General features: G+C 39.7%; 1 protein-coding gene across 2 annotated transcripts; it reads right to left on the bottom strand.

Moving 5' to 3' along the window:
- Positions 1-3902: 3902 nt before the first annotated feature.
- LOC137261869 (uncharacterized) lies at positions 3903-21403 on the bottom strand. Of its 2 annotated transcripts, none has more exons than XM_067799675.1 (8): positions 21269-21403; positions 17611-17757; positions 16723-16823; positions 15305-15391; positions 11863-12010; positions 11257-11430; positions 9387-9485; positions 3903-4290 (listed from the first exon to the last, which is right to left on the bottom strand). In XM_067799675.1, exons 2-8 carry the CDS (start codon positions 17720-17722, stop codon positions 3992-3994), a joined length of 1020 nt encoding a protein of 339 aa, XP_067655776.1. In that variant the 5' UTR covers positions 17723-17757; positions 21269-21403; the 3' UTR covers positions 3903-3991. The 2 variants fall into 2 exon arrangements, with proteins under 2 accessions (XP_067655776.1, XP_067655777.1); XM_067799676.1 differs by lacking the exon at positions 21269-21403 and adding an exon at positions 17996-18034.
- Positions 21404-21487: the final 84 nt, after the last annotated feature.

The following is a 21487-nucleotide window of genomic DNA, read 5'->3' as shown; positions in this document are numbered from 1 at the left end:
ATGGCGGCGGTCTGTAAATAATCGAGTCTGGACCAGACAATCCAGTGATCAACAACATGAGCATCGATCTGCGCAATTGGGAACCGATGACACGCGTCAACCAAGTCAGCGAGCGTGACCACCCGATCCCGTTAGTCGCCTCTTACGACAAGCTGAGTCGCCTTTTATGGCAAGCATGGGTTGCTGAAGGCCTATTCTACCCCGGGACCTTCACGGGTCGATATACATGGGGAACAGAGTTTTATGGATGTCAAATTCTTGGAACACATACCACACATCGGAGTATATGCCGTCATCATCTGAAACCATCGTCGCATTTCAGTGACTGAGGGAGTATGGTTGTACGCCGCACTGGTAATGTTCCAAGAATATCAGGGCAGAGGATGCCAAGAAATGGGCTTCGCAAAACAGACTACCCCAACCCTTAGACATCAAAACTCACTTAATGCATGCATTATTGAATGCAACTAAAAATGCTATTACTTACTAACAACGGATATGGCACGGTAGGAAATTAACATATTATAGTTTACTATATGATATTATGGTTTCCATACTGTTCACAAGAGTAAGTGATTGAGTGATTGAGTTTAGTTTTACGCCGCACTCAGCAATATTCCAGCTACATGGCGGCGATCTGTAAATAATCGAGTCTGGACCAGACAATCCAGTGATCAACAACATGAGAATCAATCTGCGCAACTGGGAACCGATAACATGTGTCAGCCAAGTCAACGAGTCCACCCGATCCCGTTAGTCGCCTCTTACGACAAGCATAGTCACCGTTTATGGCAAGCATGGGTTGCTGAAGGCCTACTCTACCTCGATACGTCCACGGGTCCACTTGACTTTATACTACTAGAGATGGCAAAGAGGACTCTTGCATGATTGAACCATCTTACATAAACAACTTCCCATATAAAATGGCACATTTATATGAATACATGTTTGAACCTTTGTCATACAAACAGTTATTGACAGACAAATGGTCCACTTGTGCGTGGACTCATCCGAGTGTTTATTAGACAATCTGCTCATGTGTACTGGAGCGTCGTTCTGTTTTTATTACAAGACTTTTATGCCCATCATGAAACTGTTTATTTTTCTGATAGCCCAATTTAGTACAGGTCATAATGGTCTTGTCTGGCTGTTCTGGAGCATACAACTCCTTTGGCTCTTTTCCTCGGAGTACTTTCACCAAAGAGTTTTCAGGAACACCATCCCATGCGATGGGTTCAGTTTGGGTTTGGTTTGATAGTTGCTTAACGGCGCACACAGCAATATTCCAGCTTAATGCCATCGGTCTGTAAACATTTGAGTCTATGTCAGATCCAGTGATCCAGTATGGGTATCGATGTACGCAACTGGGAACCGATGACTTGTGTCAGCCCAGTCATCGAGCCTGACCACGTGATCCCGTTAGTCGCCTCTTACAAGCATGGGTTCCTGAAGAACAGTTCCAACTCGTATCTTCACGGATGCGGAGTAAAGTACATTTTACTGTTGATGGGTTCGAATCTCGGTATATACTATATCACGATTCTTGGTTTCTGTCAGGTGTGTAACTGTGTTTCAGATTTTACCCCAGGGTCGTGAACATACACGACTGGCCACCCCTTGTGTTTTACTTAAGCAACAGGAAGAGGCATTTTAAATGCAAGTTCCAGTGGGGTGTGTTTGCGTGTCCACGCGCGAGCACATGCGGGTGTTTGTGTGAGAGAAAGCATGTGTGTGTAGGATGTGTGATGTATCGTTATATATTCGTGGTATGAAGCAACATCTGTCTGAGCCGCATGTGTTCAAGCTACGCCATTTCCTTGTAATTGGTAGTAGGATAACCTAGCTGTTAAAGTGTTCGGTCGTCACGCCGAAGACACAGGTTCGAATCCCCACATGGTTACAATGTGTGAAGCTCATTTCGGGTGATCCCGCCGTGATATTGCTGAAAGCGGCGTAAAGCCATCCTCACTCACTGCCCATTCCTCAAAATGCAAGACGCGGGGAACGCGACAGAAGACGCCGATTCTTGATGACTGGTCCTGCATGTTTCCATTGCATTTTGCGGTTAAATCCCCGACACTTGGTGACAAAGCCTTTGTGGATGGCCGGTTCCCGCGTGTTTAGGGAAACCGTAATAGGAAACTGTGGCAATAAGGAGGCATCAAACCCTCACACCTGGTACGAATGTTGATTACCAATTCCAGTACACAAAGCACATCTGATGTAAGGTGGTAGGGTAGCATACTGGGTAAAGTGTACGCTCCTCACAGAGAGGACCCGAGTTCAATTAACCATGTGGACACAATGTTTCAAACCCATTTGAGGTGTCCCCCACCGTGAGATAGAAAACAGTGGAGTAAATCTAAACTCACTTACAACTGATGTCTCTGAGGCCAATCACTGCATTGTCTGATAAAGCTTGGATTAATAACAGACCATCAATATCAAAAGTCACACACCTGTAACATTGCCTAGTGCGGAGATAAAGAACCAGAAAAACGTCCCGGAAGATTCTGACTCACATGGGTTTACAATATAATTACAATATTGCGTCACTTTCATGGTAACTCTTCCGAAAGCTAAAATCGCCTCATCCTGTTCTCCAGTCTGTCCCAAATTGGGTGTCGTGATTGATACATATATGGTAGATGTCCCTATCCCGAAAGCCAGTAGTGCTAAATCGTTACAATTATATGTCAGTAGCATATCGAGCTGGCATCACACTGTTGATAGCATCAATACAGGTAATAAAGTGAACTGTTGACGCTTTCATCTACTTTGTTCCCAGACACTTCCTGCTTCTAGAGACAGGTGGTTATCAACCAAGAAAGGTTCATGATGTCACATCCAACCATATGAGCGCTGTTTTCTGCCTTGTCTTCCTGGCTTCTGTGGGCGTGTCTGGCCTTATATTGAAGTTGAACACTGTAAATAACTGATATACACATGCACAAAAGTTAAGCACCACTATTTTCATAGTGTCTCGATTTCACCACTGAAGATCAGAAACACAAACTATAAATGTTTATGACTGAATTAGCCTCCCACAGATTCTTGAACCTAAGATTGTCAAGATATGATAAAGAAAATGTTGTGCACATGTAACTCCATTTCCCTACCATCTGAATCTTGAAAATCAAGTTTCATACACTTGGTTTCACCTGTTTGTTTTAAGATTCTCCTTTCACTTGTGTTAGAATATCAGTCATTGTGGGGAGAAAGTTAACTACCGCGGTGAGATGACAGGTGATGGGCATGAAAAATGCTGGCATGTTATGCAGGGCCATTGACAGGGAAACGGTTCGTCATCACAGTGTCATCACCCATTTAGTTGCCAAACATAATCAAACCTATTGATAGCAATGACAGCATAAATCTCGTTATGATAGTTACCATTGGGTAACCAAAGTAGCAGATCACAAAAATGGTGGTTGGCGCTTAACATTTGTGCATGTGTATATAATTCTGATAGAAATAATAGAAATCCTCTTGTTTCACCTGACCCATGAAGGTTCCGGGGTAGAATAGGCCTTCAACAACTCATGCTTGCCATAAAAGGCAACTACGCTTGTCGTAAGAGGCGACTAACAGGGTCGGGTGGTCAGACTCAGACACATGTCATTGGTTAACCATTGTGCAGATTGATGCTCGAGCTGTTTATCACTGGATTGTCTGATCCAGACTCGATTATTTACAGACTGCCACCATATATGAGAAATACTGCTGAGTGCGGCATAAATCTAAACTCACTCACTGACCCAAACATTCAGATGATGTGTGTCCAGTGTAGGTGGCTGTTGTCTAAAGTGTGCTGAGACAGTGAATATCACATCTTTGAAACTAAGACCATATTTTGATGAATCCAGTGCAGTGGTGAGTCTTGATATTAATGACATGTGATATTAGTTCTCTTTAAATATAATATAAATAATGATAACATGTTAATTCACATTAATATCAGCTGTAAGAGATACACAAAACTTTCTACACATCATCTGTACTCGTCTCCGCAGTCACCAATAACTGCCATCAGGTCTCGACCTTTCTTCAACACAGAGTCAATCTCAAGCTTATCAGAGTCTGTTAGGTTAACAGTGAGTGCTCGCAGGTTGTCATCAATATGTTCACAGCCTGGCACTCCTAGTCGACATCCCAGTATGACGCCCCCGACTGCTGGCTGTGCTAGGATGTAGTTGGCGGCAATGTTGGAAATTGATACATTGTGAGTCTTAGCAATCTGATCTAGCACCTGCAGCAGCTCTTGGAACAATGGCCATCCACCCCAGGTATCTGAAAACACATCAGTCAACATTTACAGATACAAATGAGCAAGAGAGAAAAAAATCATAGATAGAAAATAACTGGACCAGTTGTTGAAAAATCAAGAGTAATCGAGTCTGCCCTAAAATTCAACAAGAGTCATCAGAGGATGACATATCCCCCAGACCCATTAAATTTGAAAGAACGAACTATCTGGCAGTTACTTAAAGTCCAACTTGATGATAAAAATGACAAAAATCTGTAAATAGCAAACGACACCACTTAAAGTTCTGTTTGATTTATCTGCCAAGTTTTGTTGAAAGATATTGAACAGTTTTGAGCTATGCTCCAGACCCAAAGACCACCCCTCCTTTTTGGGACTAAGTCCATAACGTTTCCATGGAAACCAAGAAAAATGAGGGTAATGACTTGTGATGGTATAAAACGGGCTCTTTTGTTGTATATTTCTAAGTTGCATATAAAGAGAATACAAAATGTTGGTCCAAATCCAATCTGTCCTTTTAAGTTATTTCACATTACTGCACCATTAGAAAGTAAAAATGTATGACATGTAGAAATCCCTCAAATTCACATTAATTTCACAATTTCAAAGATAATGCTAGGAATCAAAGGAAGAAATAATAATCCTATTAATGCTGTTGTTTTACTTGTTAAAGACATTATATAAAAAATAGTCAAAAAATGAACATTCCAAATTTTGGGTATATAGTAAGTCAAATAAAGCAGTACTATGACATTAAAAAATATACTTATTTAGTTTCTAGGGAAAATGATATTTTTGTTAAATTCTGATCATCATTACATACTAACTGAAAAGTTGATTTACTTAACTTTACTTCATTGACGGTACATTGTAAAGGCCACTGTATTTTATGCGTCTCAAAAATTCTGTATGTGCATACTGTGCATACAATCCCAACGTTTCTATTGGCTAAAAACGTAAACTCACGAGAAAATGTTTCTTGGTTTTCAAGCCACATTCACTTCATAAATTGGCAAAAGTAAATTACTTTGTGTATTTAGAATAAATATTACTTTGATTGGAAGTTATATTTATATTTTTTTTCCCTGCCAAAATCCCTTAAAATATTAAAACATGAAATATAATAGGTCTGACCTAAAAATAAAAAAAAAAAAAAAGAAAAAAAGATGTAAAATGACCAAAAAAATATGTAAATGACAAAAGGCGCCACCTTAGACTCAGTCTGTTATAACTACAATTTTTGTTGAAAAATATTGAACAGTTTTTCAGTTATGCTCCACTAACAATGTGATTATGGATGGGCAGATGGATGAAAGGACAGACAAGACGTATATTAAAGCTTTCTTCCCAGATTATGCAGACATGATTTCTTTTTACTGGCATTCTTTTCACATCTGTGTTATTACAGATTAAAAAAAAGGGCAACCTAAACCTGTTTTCATGAATATTGTTGCAGAGACATAATGACTAAAGGATAGCAATAAACCTCCATACTGGCGAAGCTATTTAATACACGCACTTCATCGTCCTGGAGTGAGTGAGTGAGTGAGAGTGAGTGAGTGAGTGAGTGAGTGAGTGAGTGAGTGAGTGAGTGAGTGAGTGAGTGAGTGAGTGAGTGAGTGAGTGAGTTTGTGAGTGAGTGAGTGAGTTGGTTTTAAATCACTTTAAAATTATTCCAGCAATATCACAGCAGGGGACACCAGAAATGGACTTGATGCTGTGTGGGGAATCGAACCTGGTCCTTCAGCCTGATGAGCAAATGCTTTAACCATAAGGCTACCTAACTACCCCTCACCATATTGTGTGGCGTGAAACTAAAGTCATTCACTCACTCACTCAAACAAAGCAGCAAACAAAACCATAATTATTCACCATGTAGGAGTTACAGGGTTTTGTCTAATTACTGACGTGACAAACGTCACTAAAACTCTTACTTTTGTACTGGTACGAAGAGGAAACGGTCCAGACTCTGCATGACTGAACCAGTTCAACACAAGACACAATTAGCCATATCATTCAGCCTTCCATGAAAGACTTGACAGGTTAGACAAGAATGATGAACAATGCAGGGTAAAATTGACAAAAGATACGTTCAGCACCCTGTGGTCCGAAAACATAAATAACAAAACATGAGGCAGTTGACACAAGCATGGAAAGCCCCTGGGGCTTGGAGGAAAGCAACATACACGACACAAGGCCTATTATCATCTAATTTCACCAATGTTACTTAAATATTTTTAATCTACATTGACTCAAATGTGTTACATTATTAAAAAAATCATGCAGCATGGTAAGTGATTGATTCTTAGAATATCAGACCATTGCCAAAGGCTTTATGAATAGAATAATGACCACCAGTACAAGAATGGTACACACAGTTCTGGGCCCCGTTTCACAAAACTCTCGTAAGCCTAAGATCTCGTAACTTTTCTCGTAGCATTCGCATCTCTTATGCTACAGTATAGGAGGCACAATGGCTACGAGAAAACTTACGAGATCTTAGGCTTACGAGAGTTTTGTGAAACGGGGCCCTGCACCCTACCCTAATGTTTTAATAACAGGGGAACTTCAGTTTCAATTAATGACTGAAACAACTGGGAGATATCTCGAAGTCCATCAATTTTGCTAAGATAACAAGAAGACACAGTCATCAATATCCCCCGCATTACCTTCAATTTCAGTTTCAGTCACACTTGTTGCCATTGATACGTGAAAGATATTTTATTAAGAATACCCAAACTACCAAATGGCACTAATACACCACCAGATCTATCTATGTGCCAAGTTTGGTGAAGAAATATTTTAAAGTTCTGCTCCGGAAAAGATACATGTGCACGGGTGGATGGACGGACAGGGTGAACTTTACTACCCCCGCAAAACGTGTTGCGGGGGAATAAAAATGAGTGAGCTAGTCTAGTTCTACACTGCACTCAGCAATACTTCAGCTCTATGGTGTTGGTAAAGAATAATCAAGACCAGACACTACGGTGATCAACAGCATGAGCATCGATCTGCACAACTGGGAACCGATGACGTGTCAACCAAGTCAGTGAGCCTGACCATCCATTCTGTTAGTCTCCTCTTATTATGACCATAGTTGCTTGTTTAGTAATTGCTTGACATATGATTGGTGTATGACTTGAAATTTGTATGTGTATGATTTTGATTTCTAAGAAAAAACAGCTAGAACAAAGATTAACAACTGAGTGATGTAAGATGACTGTCAAAATTAATGGTCTACAATGATTTATGACCTTGAAAACGTCAAATTCAAGAATAACATCCCATGCATGTCAGTGTTTCAAAACTTTGTCAACAGTAACCTTCCTATTCAGATTGACATTTCAGATCACAAACTTTATTTGAAGAGTATATGTCACAGATCGTATTCTTAATAATGTTAAATAAAGTTATATAAGCTATGGATGGTCAGGCTAGGTACTGTGGCTCATGGCATACCCTTGTCTCTAAGAGTATGTATATTGTTCATGCTTTTAGTCCCTGGTTTGTCTTGTCCTGACTTGACCAGCGATAGGCCGATGATACAGATAATATACAGTGGACTGTGGCATTAAACAATATTCACTCTTTCAAGAGAACCATTGGTGGACTGAGTTGGGACAAACATGAATACTAGTGAGAAAACTAACAATCAGAGGTTATATATAAAAGTCACAACAACATAAAACTTAGGAAAAATGTATTTTTGCAACCTTTATTTTAAAAGAATTTTTTTTATGTGAAATATCTGAATTATGAAATGAATAAACAGAATAGAATACAAATGAGGGTAATATACATTAATTCTTAACACTTATTTTATCACACACTAAGTCAATATACACTCAATACACTTGATATACATTCAAGCTATGTGACCATGGACTGAAAATAATTGAGCCTGGACCAGGCAAAATATACATTAATTCTTAACACTTATTTTATCACACACTAAGTCAATATACACTCAATACACTTGATATACATTCAAGCCATGTGACCATGGACTGAAAATAATTGAGCCTGGACCAGGCAAAAAAGTGACTGATATTATGAGCACTCATACACATTGTCATGGTATGCTGACATCCAATCAACAAATCCTGACTACTTGAAACACTAGGTGGCTCTTACAGCCAGGATGGACTCAGGATTTTCCCTCAACTCACAAACATGTTTCTATTACTTCTAAGGGTTTTTGAAGGCAATACAAGGATACTGTGAAATAATAGTGTACAGAACTAAATGTGTTAATAATTTCTTTAGAGTGTGAAATGAATCATTGATCGTGGGTGAAATGATGCAAGTTAACACTCTGAAAGGAACAACCAAATGCTTAGCAAAGTCACTGGTGTGTTGTGGGTACAATGACTATTTTGTGCATCCCTCAAAATATTTTCTTCGTCCATTCTCTGCATCTATCTATACTAGCAACAGACTACTAGCAGCCAGTCCTATTTGTGTGAGTGAGTAGTATGTTATGTAAAGGATCAAAACCGACACTGTGGTTTTGTTTGAAAAAGTACGCCAGTGGCTGGGATGCGGCTAGCAGCCGATACCTAGCCTTGCCCTTTCACTTTACGTGGGTACAGCATGTGGACTGTCTGCACTACCTGTCTTGTGAGAAACATGTGCTTCATATTAACAAACCATCTCATTTCCCACTGCCATTCTTCATAGCCTAGAGGATAAAAACGCCAAGGTAGTAAGCAAATGATTGCAGGTGTGAGCCCAGGATTTGACACAATATATTGGAAGTCTTCATATTTTTATATCGTATTCATTAATAGCGAGACAGAGTTACAAATAAAGTAGTTATTCAAAGTCAAGGGATACTCTTCAGAAAATCCCTGGGATGCGGGCAAATCTGGAGAAAAACCAATAGCTCTTGGAGAATGCCTCTGAAACTGCTTGCATGCAATGATTTACTCAGTAAAAGGAGAACCGGGCAAGACAATAGAGCAGCGTCACTGGGGATTTATTAACTGTTTTCAATACTATCTATAAAGCACCTGTTTCCACGCATTTGTGCATGCTCAGTTTGCTATCACATTACTAATTATCCAGCAATATCATGGCAGGGGGCACCAGAAATGGACTTCAAACATTGTACCTAACTCACCTATCATGTTCTTGTACTTGCTGAGGGAGGCAGTGTTGAGGACAGATCGACCCTTTGGCTCTGCTTTCCCCAAGTACTTCTCACTGATCAAACCACCACCTGGAAAAACAAACTCTTCAAGATACTTGTTGGCTATTCTCGAAATGTTCATAGCTCTGCAAATTTCTGAAGCCCATTCTTAACACACAGGCAACAATCAAAGTTAAGATTTCTTAGGGATATGAACGCTTCAAGAATAAGGGCCCTAGTGGTTTTTTTGCCACACAAATTCCAACTATACAATGTCAGACTGGGCAAAACAATCCAGTGATTGAGATCATGAGCATAAATCTGAGAAAACATTACATACATAAAGCAAGTATCGACCATCCCGACATGCAGTCGCCTCTAACGACAAGCACGAGCTGATGAAGGCCAATTCTAACTGTGATGCTTGTATACAGACACAATATCAACATGTCAGTTTAACATATAGCTGTGAACTAATACTGATGCAAAAGGGACATCTTAATTCTCACACAAAAAATGAACACAAACGTAAAATTACTTAAAGATATATTTCCTAAGAATATCCTGTCAATGTGAAAAGTGCAAGACTTTCAGATTTGCAGCCACCGTAAACCCACGTCTGCTAAACCTTCAGTGAAACTTGTGTCTGTTAACATGCAGTATCATGTTGTACAAGGTAGCAAGGGTTATTTCCCCTCTTTAAATGGTGCTAGAATCGTTACCAAATCTTTAAAAAAAAAGTATAACTAAAATATATAGTTTTTGAAAGATTCTGCGGCAACAGGGGTGTGTGTCGTATTTTGAACATTATTTGTAAGATCTTTAGACAATGCTTCGAAGAATGCGGTTGTTTTCTGATAAATATCAAAACCAGTTTGTAGTGAATAGTCTGATGCAGTATTTCTACCCTTTGTAGATATGAATTTGAGGAGAAGACATATTGTTCATGCATCAGCAGAGCATTTCTCATAAAACTGAAAACAGTATTGTATGACTGTCTCTACATGTGGTAGTACATGTGCCAATATTTTCTACATGTTGGATCCTACATAATTTATCAATTTAAGGTTGGACTAGCTGTGTTAACACTTAAAGGTTAACTCAAAAAAACTGAATAAGATTGCCAGTTGTACAAAACATGCAGAAAAGTATCATCAATATCTTGCTTTTGAATATAGTACATCCATATAGTTAAATGTATGCATGAGAATTTAGGTATTTCTTTTATGAAATTGCAATTTCAAATTGTTTTAGCTCCATCTCCACATGACACAGCTGTGAGCTTGGAATCAGCAAAGAAAATACATCACTTCTATTATATTGAAAGAGTTATCATCCTTTGAATCAAGGTGATGTCAATAAACTAGACAATGAGTAGGGTTTTTTTCCCATTGGCTACTAAGGGAAAGTCAGTGAACAAGAGACTTTGGATGCCCTATTGTACCGAAAACAATGACCCTCCCCAAATGTTTGGATGACCTTCCCCATGTCCAGACAATGTAATAGAACTTCACAACGTATCATGAAATGTTCCCTCATCATCATCCCCAGCAAGTGTGGTATTTCATGAGACTCTCCCCTGGTCAGGCTTGCTGGATTGGCTGTCACATGTCATTTCATTCCAGTTTTGCAGATCAATGCTCATGATGTCAACCACTGGATTGTCTGGTCCACACCTGTTTATTTACAGCTTTCATTGCTTGCCTTTAAGAACTTACTTCAATATGTCTTTGTGTTTTGGAACGCAGAAATGTAGAAACCTGTGTGCACACCTCAACCGCACTATGAATGAAAAAAAGTGGAAGCCATTCCAGGAGTGAGACCTATAGAGGTTTAAACCAAAGTAGAAATTACATCTCACCTAACACACCATATGCTAGTATTTTGACATTGTTTGCCTCGCAGACCGGTGCCATCTTTGTTGCTGGTCGCATGTCGAGGAGGGAAAACTGGACCTGGTTGCTGGATACGGTCACTCCATGGTCAATGATCTCTTGTAGACGAGCTGTGTCAAAGTTTGTCAGTGCCACCTCACCTGTGAGAACATTGATTGTGTGGATTATTTTTTCCTAGACTTTTGTAAATGAGTTGTGTCAAAGTTTGTCTGCACCGTTTCACAGGAGAGAACATTCAGAGAGTAGGTTATTTATACCTGGACCAAGTCTGTCAGTGGACAGTTGTATGGTTATTAACACATCAAAAGTGATGCAAAGAGTGAAGAAAATCTCACATATATTGGGAACAGTAAACTATGTTTACAACAAACTGTAGAAAATAATGAACTGTATTTTCCCCAAACACTTGCTGTATAGTTTAGCTGAAATGCTTTTAACAAATGGTTAAGAAACGGACATCGTACATTGTACCCATGTGGGGAATCAAACCCAGGTCTTCAGTGGGACAAGCTGATGCTTTGATCATTAGGCTACCCCACTGCCCCATATTTTAAATGCTAAAGATACAGTACCTATCTTTCCCTCCATCCGGAGATCCTGCAAATGTTTCAGTGCATCCAGGTACCTCTTGTCAGAGTAGTCCCACCAGTGAAACTGGACACAGTCCAAGCGGGAGACCTTCATCCGTTGCATAGACCGAGCAATGGCCCCCTCCACTACCTGCCAACATCACATCACTGATGACAGTATTACCACTGAGGCTTAGGATGTAAAATAAAATGACATCAAGGCACACACTTTCAGTGATGGCCAGTGATGGGGCCACTGCACTATAAACAGAGTCATCAGAAAATAACAAATCCCCCCGGCCCAACATACCGTAAATCAACAAACTTCTGCGTTCAGGAAAGTTTTGCGAATGACCTCCAGGTGCAAAACTTGAAAGGAATAATGACATCTCTAGTCACGGTCCATGGAAATTACATGATCAAACATGGTGGTCATACCGCTATTGTTCACAAAGACATTATTGGGCACAATAGTTTAGTACACTAAGAAATGAATTACATCAATACATAGCAATAACCTGTGAAGATCGGAAGTAGAATAGGCCTTCAGCGACCCATGCTTGCCATAAAAGATGGCTAAGCTTGCCGTAAGAGGCGACTAATGGGATCGGGAGGTCAGGCTTGCTGACTTGGTTGACACTTGTCATCGGTTCCCAAATGTGCAGACTGATGCTCATGTTGTTGATCACTGGATGTTTGGGTCCAGACTTGATTGTATACAGACTGCCACCATATAGCTGGAATATTGCTGAGTGCGGCGTAAAACTCACTCACTCACTCACTCACTCACTCACTCACATAGCAATAATGGTAATTAATGCATAAAAGTTCAACTCACTACATACCAATGTCAAGAAGTCCAGATGTTTGCCTGCCAGTAATTCCCTACTGATGTATTTACTTCACAGCAATCACTGATATACTGTGCTTACTCATGTCTTGATATGAACTGTAGTTAACAGTAAATAGATATGCACACATGATTGCTATTTCCAGCACTGTAATCAAAACATTTGCACATGGTAATATTAATCCTTGCATATAGGACAATGCCTTGCAAAAGTAAATTAGAGGTAAACAGATAAATAATCTTTTCTTGTGATGCTTAATTGCAAGTTTTTACAAAAAGAGGACATGGAAAACAAACACGGCAAAGAACTTGCTGGGCTGTTGATCACACAAAGCACTGATGACAGGGAAATTTGTCGATTTACAGCATTTGAAAGAACACATCATCTGACAGTTACTTTCAGTCCAATTGGATTTTTCTGGACTAAGTCCAAATCTATGGAAATCATGAAAATATACATGCCAAAAATCTGCAAATAGCAAAAGGCACCACTTTAGCTGATGTTTGATATATCTACCAAGTCTTGAGGAGGTGGAAATTGAATGGTTTTCCTGTTGTGCTCTCAAAGTCACACCTCTCTTTTGAGACTAAAATCAATATCCCCTGCAATGGTAAAATACTCTTCATGAATATGTCTACCAAATATGATTACAGCATATCAATATGGGGAAGAGGGGAAGGAGAGTATTACAAGGTTCTATGGTTTGGCTTTGGAAAAGAACACTACTAAATTAAGTCGAGGTCAAACTTGTTGCCATGGAAATGCAAAAAATATTTTTTTCAGAAATCCAAACCTTCCAAAAGGTACCAGTATACCACCAGATCTATCGATGTGCCAAGTTTGGTGAAGAAATAGTGAACGGTTTTATTAAGTTCTGCTTCAGAAAAGAGCACAAACACCAATTTCAGTCCAAGTCAAACTTGTCATGGGAAACACATGCAAAACAATTTACGCACCAGTGTAATCCCCAAATGGCACATCTTGGGATCATGGTGAAGATGGCAAACGTGTACGAAGTTTGAAAAAAGCTGAAGTTTGGGAGATCTGCTCTGAACAAGAAGCCACAGTCTAAGTCATGTTTCTATGGAAAATGCAACAAATGAAATTCATATCTGGGTCTAATCCCCAAAAGGCACATTTGGGGATCATGCTTGACATATGAACCAAGTTTGATGAAGCTAGCATGTACAGTTCGGAACATCTGTTCCAGAAAGGATGTGACATTACATGCTGGGTGGAAAAGAATGAAATGTTAAGATTCCAGCAGTGTAAACCAGTGTGCTGTTCTTTTGACGTTACAAGCTGTCATTGGTATCATAACTTTAGAAATCCTTCTTAATGTATGGTTACTGAACAGAATATACTTTTCAAATTCCTATGGACCTGAGAAGATCTGGATCGATACTCAAGCTGTTGGTCACTGGATTGTCTGGACAAAAATGGATTGTTTACAGACCGCTGTCACTGAGTAAAACAGCTGAAACAGCTGAACAAATGAGATCTTTGTTAATGGTAGAAATAACATCTTATACATGCCAGCCAATTCATGTCTGCCAACACAAAGACAATTAGGTAGTATACAATGGAAGGGAATAAGCACAAATATGATCCCTTATGGATTACAACTTCTTTATTCATTATGATGCAACGTTTTGATACAGCTTCTTATGCTTGACAACGGTATAAGAAGCTATACCGAAATGCCGCATCATAACAAATAAAGAAATAGTTAGCCATAAAGTATCATATCTTTGTTTACTATTCATCAACTTCCAAAATGCCATATAAGCAGATCAACCAAAGGGAGACAACTCTTTCAGCAATATTCCAGCAGTTTATGGCAGTATGTAAATAATCAAGTCTGGACCTGAGAATCCACTGATTGACAACAGGAGTCTAGATCTATGCAATTGGAGTACATGCATTAACCAAGTCAGATAAGTCTGACCACCCTATCACAGTCGTCGCCTCTGACAGCATGGGATCCCAAAGACAACTTCTAATCTGGATCTCCAGAGGTGACAGTTCCTCAAACACATACATAATTTCAAGTCCCTTTAAATCAACATCCCAATCTAAAAATATCAACTTACACTGTATCACTCTTGTAACACAATTTGAAATGTTTGCGCTCTGTCCATATGTTTCGCTATCTGAATGTTTTTAGAAGAGAAATTGAAGTGTTCTGAGTTACACAGCCTGACTGCACATTTAAAGAAGCATGTAGCCATGACAGAATGTAAGAAGCCTCTCCTGATGCCAATGACTTATATATGCCAGATATGTGCCACATTGTGAAGGTGAATATATTTTCCAAATCCAGTGGAATTAAAGATTCCTTTTAAGAGATTACCTATACAAAATAAACAGGTTCCGCTGATATTGGTACAAAGCTCTAGGGCCAAATCTCTTTAATGCTTGTTTGAAAATATTGCCTAAACTTTGTCTAATGGAATGCTGATTCATCATGATGTATTCATTTTCATTTCGAATAACTAACTTCCCCCATAAAAACTGGTATATATTTTTCTTTTTCTGTGTTAGAATTAGCCAAAGTATTACAGGTAATATGTATCAGAGTAAAACATGGTTACCTGTCGAGACATTGGGCCTGGTCGGGGCACAAACTTGGTCAGGCCCTGTAACCTGGAAACAGCATCAGCACCTCGCTGGCTGGCAAGCTGGAACACATGGAAAGTATTCACTAAGAAGGTTGACATCAAGGTTTGGAAAAGGTTACATTGGCCATGTTATCAAAGTCATCTCTACATGTGAGTGAATATTGAACTGCTCACCTTTTAACAATATTCCTGCACAATCATGATGGGGACACCAGAATTGAATACAAACATATGGGGAACCTGAGTCTTTGGCTTGGCTAGGAGTGAGTGAGTGAGTGAGTGAGTGAGTGAGTGAGTGAGTGAGTGAGTGAGTGAGTGAGTGAGTGAGTGAGTGAGTGAGTGAGTGAGTGAGTGAGTGAGTGAGTGAGTGAGTGAGTGAGTGAGTGAGTGAGTGAGTGAGTGAGTGAGTGAGTGAGTGAGTGAGTGAGTGAGTGAGTGAGTGAGTGAGTGAGTGAGTGAGTGAGTGAGTGAGTGAGTGAGTGAGTGAGTGAGTGAGTGAGTGAGTGAGTGAGTGAGTGAGTGAGTGAGTGAGTGAGTGAGTGAGTGAGTGAGTGAGTGAGTGAGTGAGTGAGTGAGTGAGTGAGTGAGTGAGTGAGTGAGTGAGTGAGTGAGTGAGTGAGTGAGTGAGTGAGAGAGAGGATACTTTTACACCGCAATCAGCAATATTCCAGCTATATGGTGATCGAGTGTGGACAAGACTGGTGATCAATGGCATCAGCATCAATCTGCGCAAGTGAGAACTGATGATATGTGTCAAAGCAAGAGAGTGAGCCTGACCTCCCGATCCCGTTAGTCTCCTAATACGACAAGCATAGTTGCCTTTTATGGCAAGCATGGGTTACTGAAGGCCTATTCTACCCCGGACCTTCATGGGTTACTGAAGGTCTTTTGTACCCCGGACCTTCACAGGTTACTGAAGGCCTATTCTACCCAGGATCTTCATGGGTTACTGAAGGCCTATTCTACCCCGGACCTTCATAGGTTACTGAAGGCCTATTCTACCCCAGACCTTCATGGGTTACTGAAGGCCTATTCTACCCCAGATCTTCATGGGTTACTAAAGGCCTATTCTACCCCAGATCTTCATGGGTTACTGAAGGCCTACCCTGGGATCTTCACAGGTTACTTGGCTAGGAAACAGTTCAACCACTTGGATACCCCACTGCTCCTCATCATTTCTACAAAGCTATAACATTTAGTAATGCCTAAAACAGCATGTATTTGGCAAATTAAATTCAAGTATGGTGATTTGTAGTGACATCTGCTGAAAAAGTGATGCCCAATATCAGTTTCTGAAAACGTCTAAATAAATCTCTTAAATGGGAACATGTTTATGATTTTGGCTGAATAATTGACTGAAAATTTTGTTTGTTACTCATTAACAAGTTTACCTTCTGTACAAAGGCTCCGTATATCTCTTCTGCTGGGCCATATATATCTGCTAGGTCAAAGGTTGTGAGGCCAGCATCAAAGTACTTGAGCATTTCCTCAACTGAAATCAATATTTGTATATAATCTTTGTAAACTGATTGAGATTGGATTTTTGTTGGAGACATTATATCTTGTAAGTCAGACTGCTTCAAACTGCACACGTAGACACTCAATGGACACAAACAAATTGCAAAAAGCACATTTTTCCCATCCTCGATATCTCCAGGGTCTACGTTCCGAAAAGTCTCCACTATACCCTGGATGCATCTACGGCTCTGCCCGATAAATTTATTACCTCCCTTGGCTGGCTTTTCATCCAATCAGGTGCAATCTGGAGATATCGAGGATGCATTTTTCCATGACACTATTTGTTTTAGTTAAAACTTGAAGACAAATAGCTGATTTTTCTTCTGTTTGTTATGGAACAAATTATTTGTTGTAAAAATACTCCCATGTTTATTCTGAAGAGATTTAACCGGGGTTCATTTAACTACTGTTCCTTTATAACATGGCTAACAGAAATAACAGAAGCCAGTGGCAGACATTTGGTATAGTTGCAGCAAGAGAAAAAACAAACTCACTTCTGTGATTCTTGAGGCAACACGTATTGTCACACAATCTTTCAACAGATGTATCTTATTTTTCAAACCATCTTGTTTCAAAATAAGAGTACATAGTGTTCCTGTTACTCTTCATATTACTTATACTTAAATTTGCCCATTAGCTGATAACCAATTAAGCAACTGAAGTAAGACAAATAAACTTGTTTACATTGAACTGAATGCAATAAAACACAATAAACATGACAAATGACAACAACATGTGAAAAACTGTGAAGGGTATAATACCTGCTTTGCTGGGATCTATGTTGCCATGGGCACCAGACACTTGCCACATTCCATTTAGAATCTTTGCAATCTCCAGACCACCAGAAAGTTTGGTCTTAGGAATTGATACCATCTTCAGTGATTGTAGCTCTGAATGTCTTCCTTAATCTGTATAAAACACATATGTGTGTCTATATACACTCACACGCAAAAGAAACGCAAGTCTGACATGTAGCATCACTGTATTTCTTTTTCAACAGTTAAGTATACAAATACGAGTGGAGTCAGATGTACAGAAATTTGAGCAAACACAGTTCATTGGTATCCATACTCAATAAGGTCTTTACAATTTGTGTCAGCAATTGCATTTTCCGATTTCGATCATTTGAATTACGTCATTTGATACCTGGTGTGCCCACCATTAGCATTGATCACTGCCACACATCTCCTGTACATAGAGTTGATCAGACGATTTGTGAAGGCCCTTGGGATCATTCTGCACACTTCCAGTACAGCTGTACGCAGGTCATCAGCAGCTGCAGGCGCTGGTTGCACTTGGTGGAGACGCCTCTGAATCTCATCCCACAAGTGCTCGATGGGGTTAAGGTCAGGGCTAAGGGCCGGCCATTGCATGACGTTTATGTTGTGCTGTTGAAGAAAGGCCATGGTAAGTCTTGCAACATGCGGACGAGCATTATCTTGCTGGAAAATGTGATTCCGATGTCGGGCAAAAAATGGAGCAACATGAGGTCTGATGACTTGGTCAATGTAACGCTGAGCTGTGATGCCGCGTCCTCGACCTTGACCCACATTCTGGAAGCACATTGGTCCAAGCCTAGCATTAAGTCCAATTCCGGCCCAAATCATGACACTAGGACCACCCCATGCATCCCTTTCCAACATGTTTCGGTCAGCAAAACGCTCTCATTGACGTCTCCAAACCCTGACCCGTCCATCTGCATGTGACACACAAAAGCGACTCTCATCAGAGAAGATGACACGTCTCCACTCACGCTGACGCCAATTTTGATGAACCTGTGCCCATTGAAGTCCTGCTTGTCTATGGTGTGGTCGGAGTATTGGACGACGTGCTGGTCGGCGACATCGTAGGTTGGTGGCGCGCAGCCGTCGGATAACAGTGTCACGGCTGATGTGTTGATTATGTGTCCCGACAGTATCCCGAGCAGTTTGGCTTGCTGTTAAGAAAGGATCACGCTGGTGTTGCCGTGTCATGAGACGATCTTGCCTAGGGGTCGTGACCCTTGGTCGGCCGCTTCGTTGACGGTCATTGGTTGACTGTGTTGTGTTATAGCGATGCTGGAGACGGTAGATTGTTGTTATGTTGACGTTAAAGTGCCGAGCAATGTGTTGGACAGACTCTCCAGCGTGTAAACGTCCGATAGCCTGATTCCTCTCATGTTGGTTTAGTCGCGGCATTGTTGAACAATGAAGGATATGCCAAAGTTCTTGGCGGTTTTTATACCCACTACGGGTAGTGAAAAATTGTGCATATTCAATTCCACGTGGGAAGTGTGCATCATGTCCACATCTTCATTTGAGTGGTGCATTTTGGCGATTCGTTTTCGTCTTGTTGTGATCACACTGATCTTATAAAATGATACAGAAAATGTTCCAAGCATCGCCAAGCATCACTATGTAACGAAGGTATTATGAAATTAGGGGTCCAAATTTGGTTCTTCAGTTCAGATAGAAACTTGCATTTCTTTTGCGTGTGAGTATATATATATATGCAGTTGGAATGTGAGTTAAATCTCTTGTTTCTTTAGCTTAATCATTCTTTAATTTACATTACCATTTCAACATGGATACTCAATGAGCAGTTTTGAAGAAAACTTGGGAAAAAAAGCTACAAAGCCCTTTATCTTGCTTCACACATAATTGTCGTTCATTGATTGGTTAAGCGCTCTTCTATTATTTTCAGTGTACCCTACTTACAAGCGAGGTACATTGCAATATACCCCACTACCAATGGCAACTCATTCAATACTTTCTGGTAGTACTTCTTTATTTCAAATAAAATTGAGGCATGCATGATACATGGAAATTACCAATGTTTTGTGAACGGAAATCAATGGAAAGGAGATAAACTTGTTTTTCTTGTGTCGTCTGCAATATCTAGTGATGGCTACGAAAAGATTTGCCTCACATTCCATGTCTTTGACAAACAAACATCAAGGGTACATCAACCCATGATCCCTTGTGACCAGTACACAACTTCTATTGGCTGTAGTTTGTAACGTTATGATTTGTTAATTTGTTCATCCTATTCCAGAGACAGTGGTACACTTTTTCAAACATGCCTGTCATAATGAGTGAGTGAGTAAACTTAGTTTTACGCTACTTTCAGCAATATTCTAACAGTATCATGGTGGAAAACACCAGAAATGGGCTTCACACTTAGTACCTATGAGGGGAATCAAACCTGGGCCTCCAGAGTGATGAGCAAACACTTTGACCACTTGGCTACACCACCGTCCCTGCCTGTCATTATCTCTCTGAGATGACATCATGAAAGCTGAATATTATGAATGGATAAGGGGTTCAGGTAGCTGCTGCTAACATTACTGGATGATGATATATACATAAATAGTACAATAATGGTTTACGATAGCTGTACAACTTCAAAATCATGTTATAGTATTTGACACATGTATCTGATCACAGAATGTAAGGATTTTCTATCTACATGCAAAGAAGTAACAGTAACCCTGAAGGGGCCTTTGTTGGTAAAGGCACCACAGATGTTACTGAGATTTCTGTATCTGTATGCATTTGTACAAAAGAAATGCATCTTGGGTACTCATACGTATGCATAGTGCCTGTGCTGACAGCGACCTTTTCAGCAATATTATCTAGGGATGCCATGATACATTGATACATCAAAACGTTTTAAAAGATGATACTATTATCAGTACATTCAAAACTGTATCGATATTTAGTTCTGAAAGTATAAACTTAAATAAGCTTATGTATCGATTACATCTGGCAATTTGTGATGTTATGAGACTTATAAATGCTTATTTTTTATGCACAAAGATGAGCAATTAATACTTTTTAATTTCTGAGAATAAAATTCTTAATCTTTTGACATATGAAGTATTAATGCTCAGAATGTAACCATGTATACGCAATAATGCCATGAAAGTAGGCATCATTATACATACTGAATCGTGACATGGACGTCGGGTACGTATCGCTTCATGAAATTTGTTACTTGACATCCCTAATAGTTAAACCTCCTCACAACGGATAACACAGGGATGACACATGCTCTGATAGATTCACATGCCATGTATCAAAGTAGTGTGGATCTGTGATTTAGCCGAGGGGATATTTCTTTGATCAAGTGAACAAATTAATGATAGTTTCTTTGAAAATAAACGATTTTACAATGAAATTTAATCAAAGACCATGTGAATAAAATCCAAGAGCAAATAATTTTTACTTTAAGTTGTGAACAATCTGATGGAGACACTGATATCTAATTTTGCATTCTTTATGAACAGCCTCTGTATAAAGTCAGTTTCTAAGTAAATGTTATTTCTGGGGTCCCTTTGTAATTCTGTTGATGTTGAAGAGTAGGGTGTAGCCAAGATCTGTGCAAAGTAGATACACAACAGTCAACAAGAATAAGCAGTACTTTTGCACATGGACTAACCTTTATGCAAAGGTCTTGCAGTCGAAGTTGACGCCTGTGACAATGCAGACACATAAAGTTTACAGCCCACAACAGAATTCGAGTTGACAAAACACACTTACATAACTGGCGCCATGTTTTGATCATGTGACATGTGTAGGTCAGATGATACAGATTTCGCTTTTGTCATAAAAATATCAAACTATGATTGCTAGGTGTGATATATCGTATATAAGACGT

This window comes from Haliotis asinina, chromosome 14, assembly GCF_037392515.1.
Source record: "Haliotis asinina isolate JCU_RB_2024 chromosome 14, JCU_Hal_asi_v2, whole genome shotgun sequence".
NCBI classification, from domain to species: Eukaryota; Metazoa; Mollusca; class Gastropoda; order Lepetellida; family Haliotidae; genus Haliotis; species Haliotis asinina.
The sequence above is the reverse complement of the archived record's forward strand: the minus strand, read 5'-3'. Positions and strand labels throughout refer to the sequence as shown.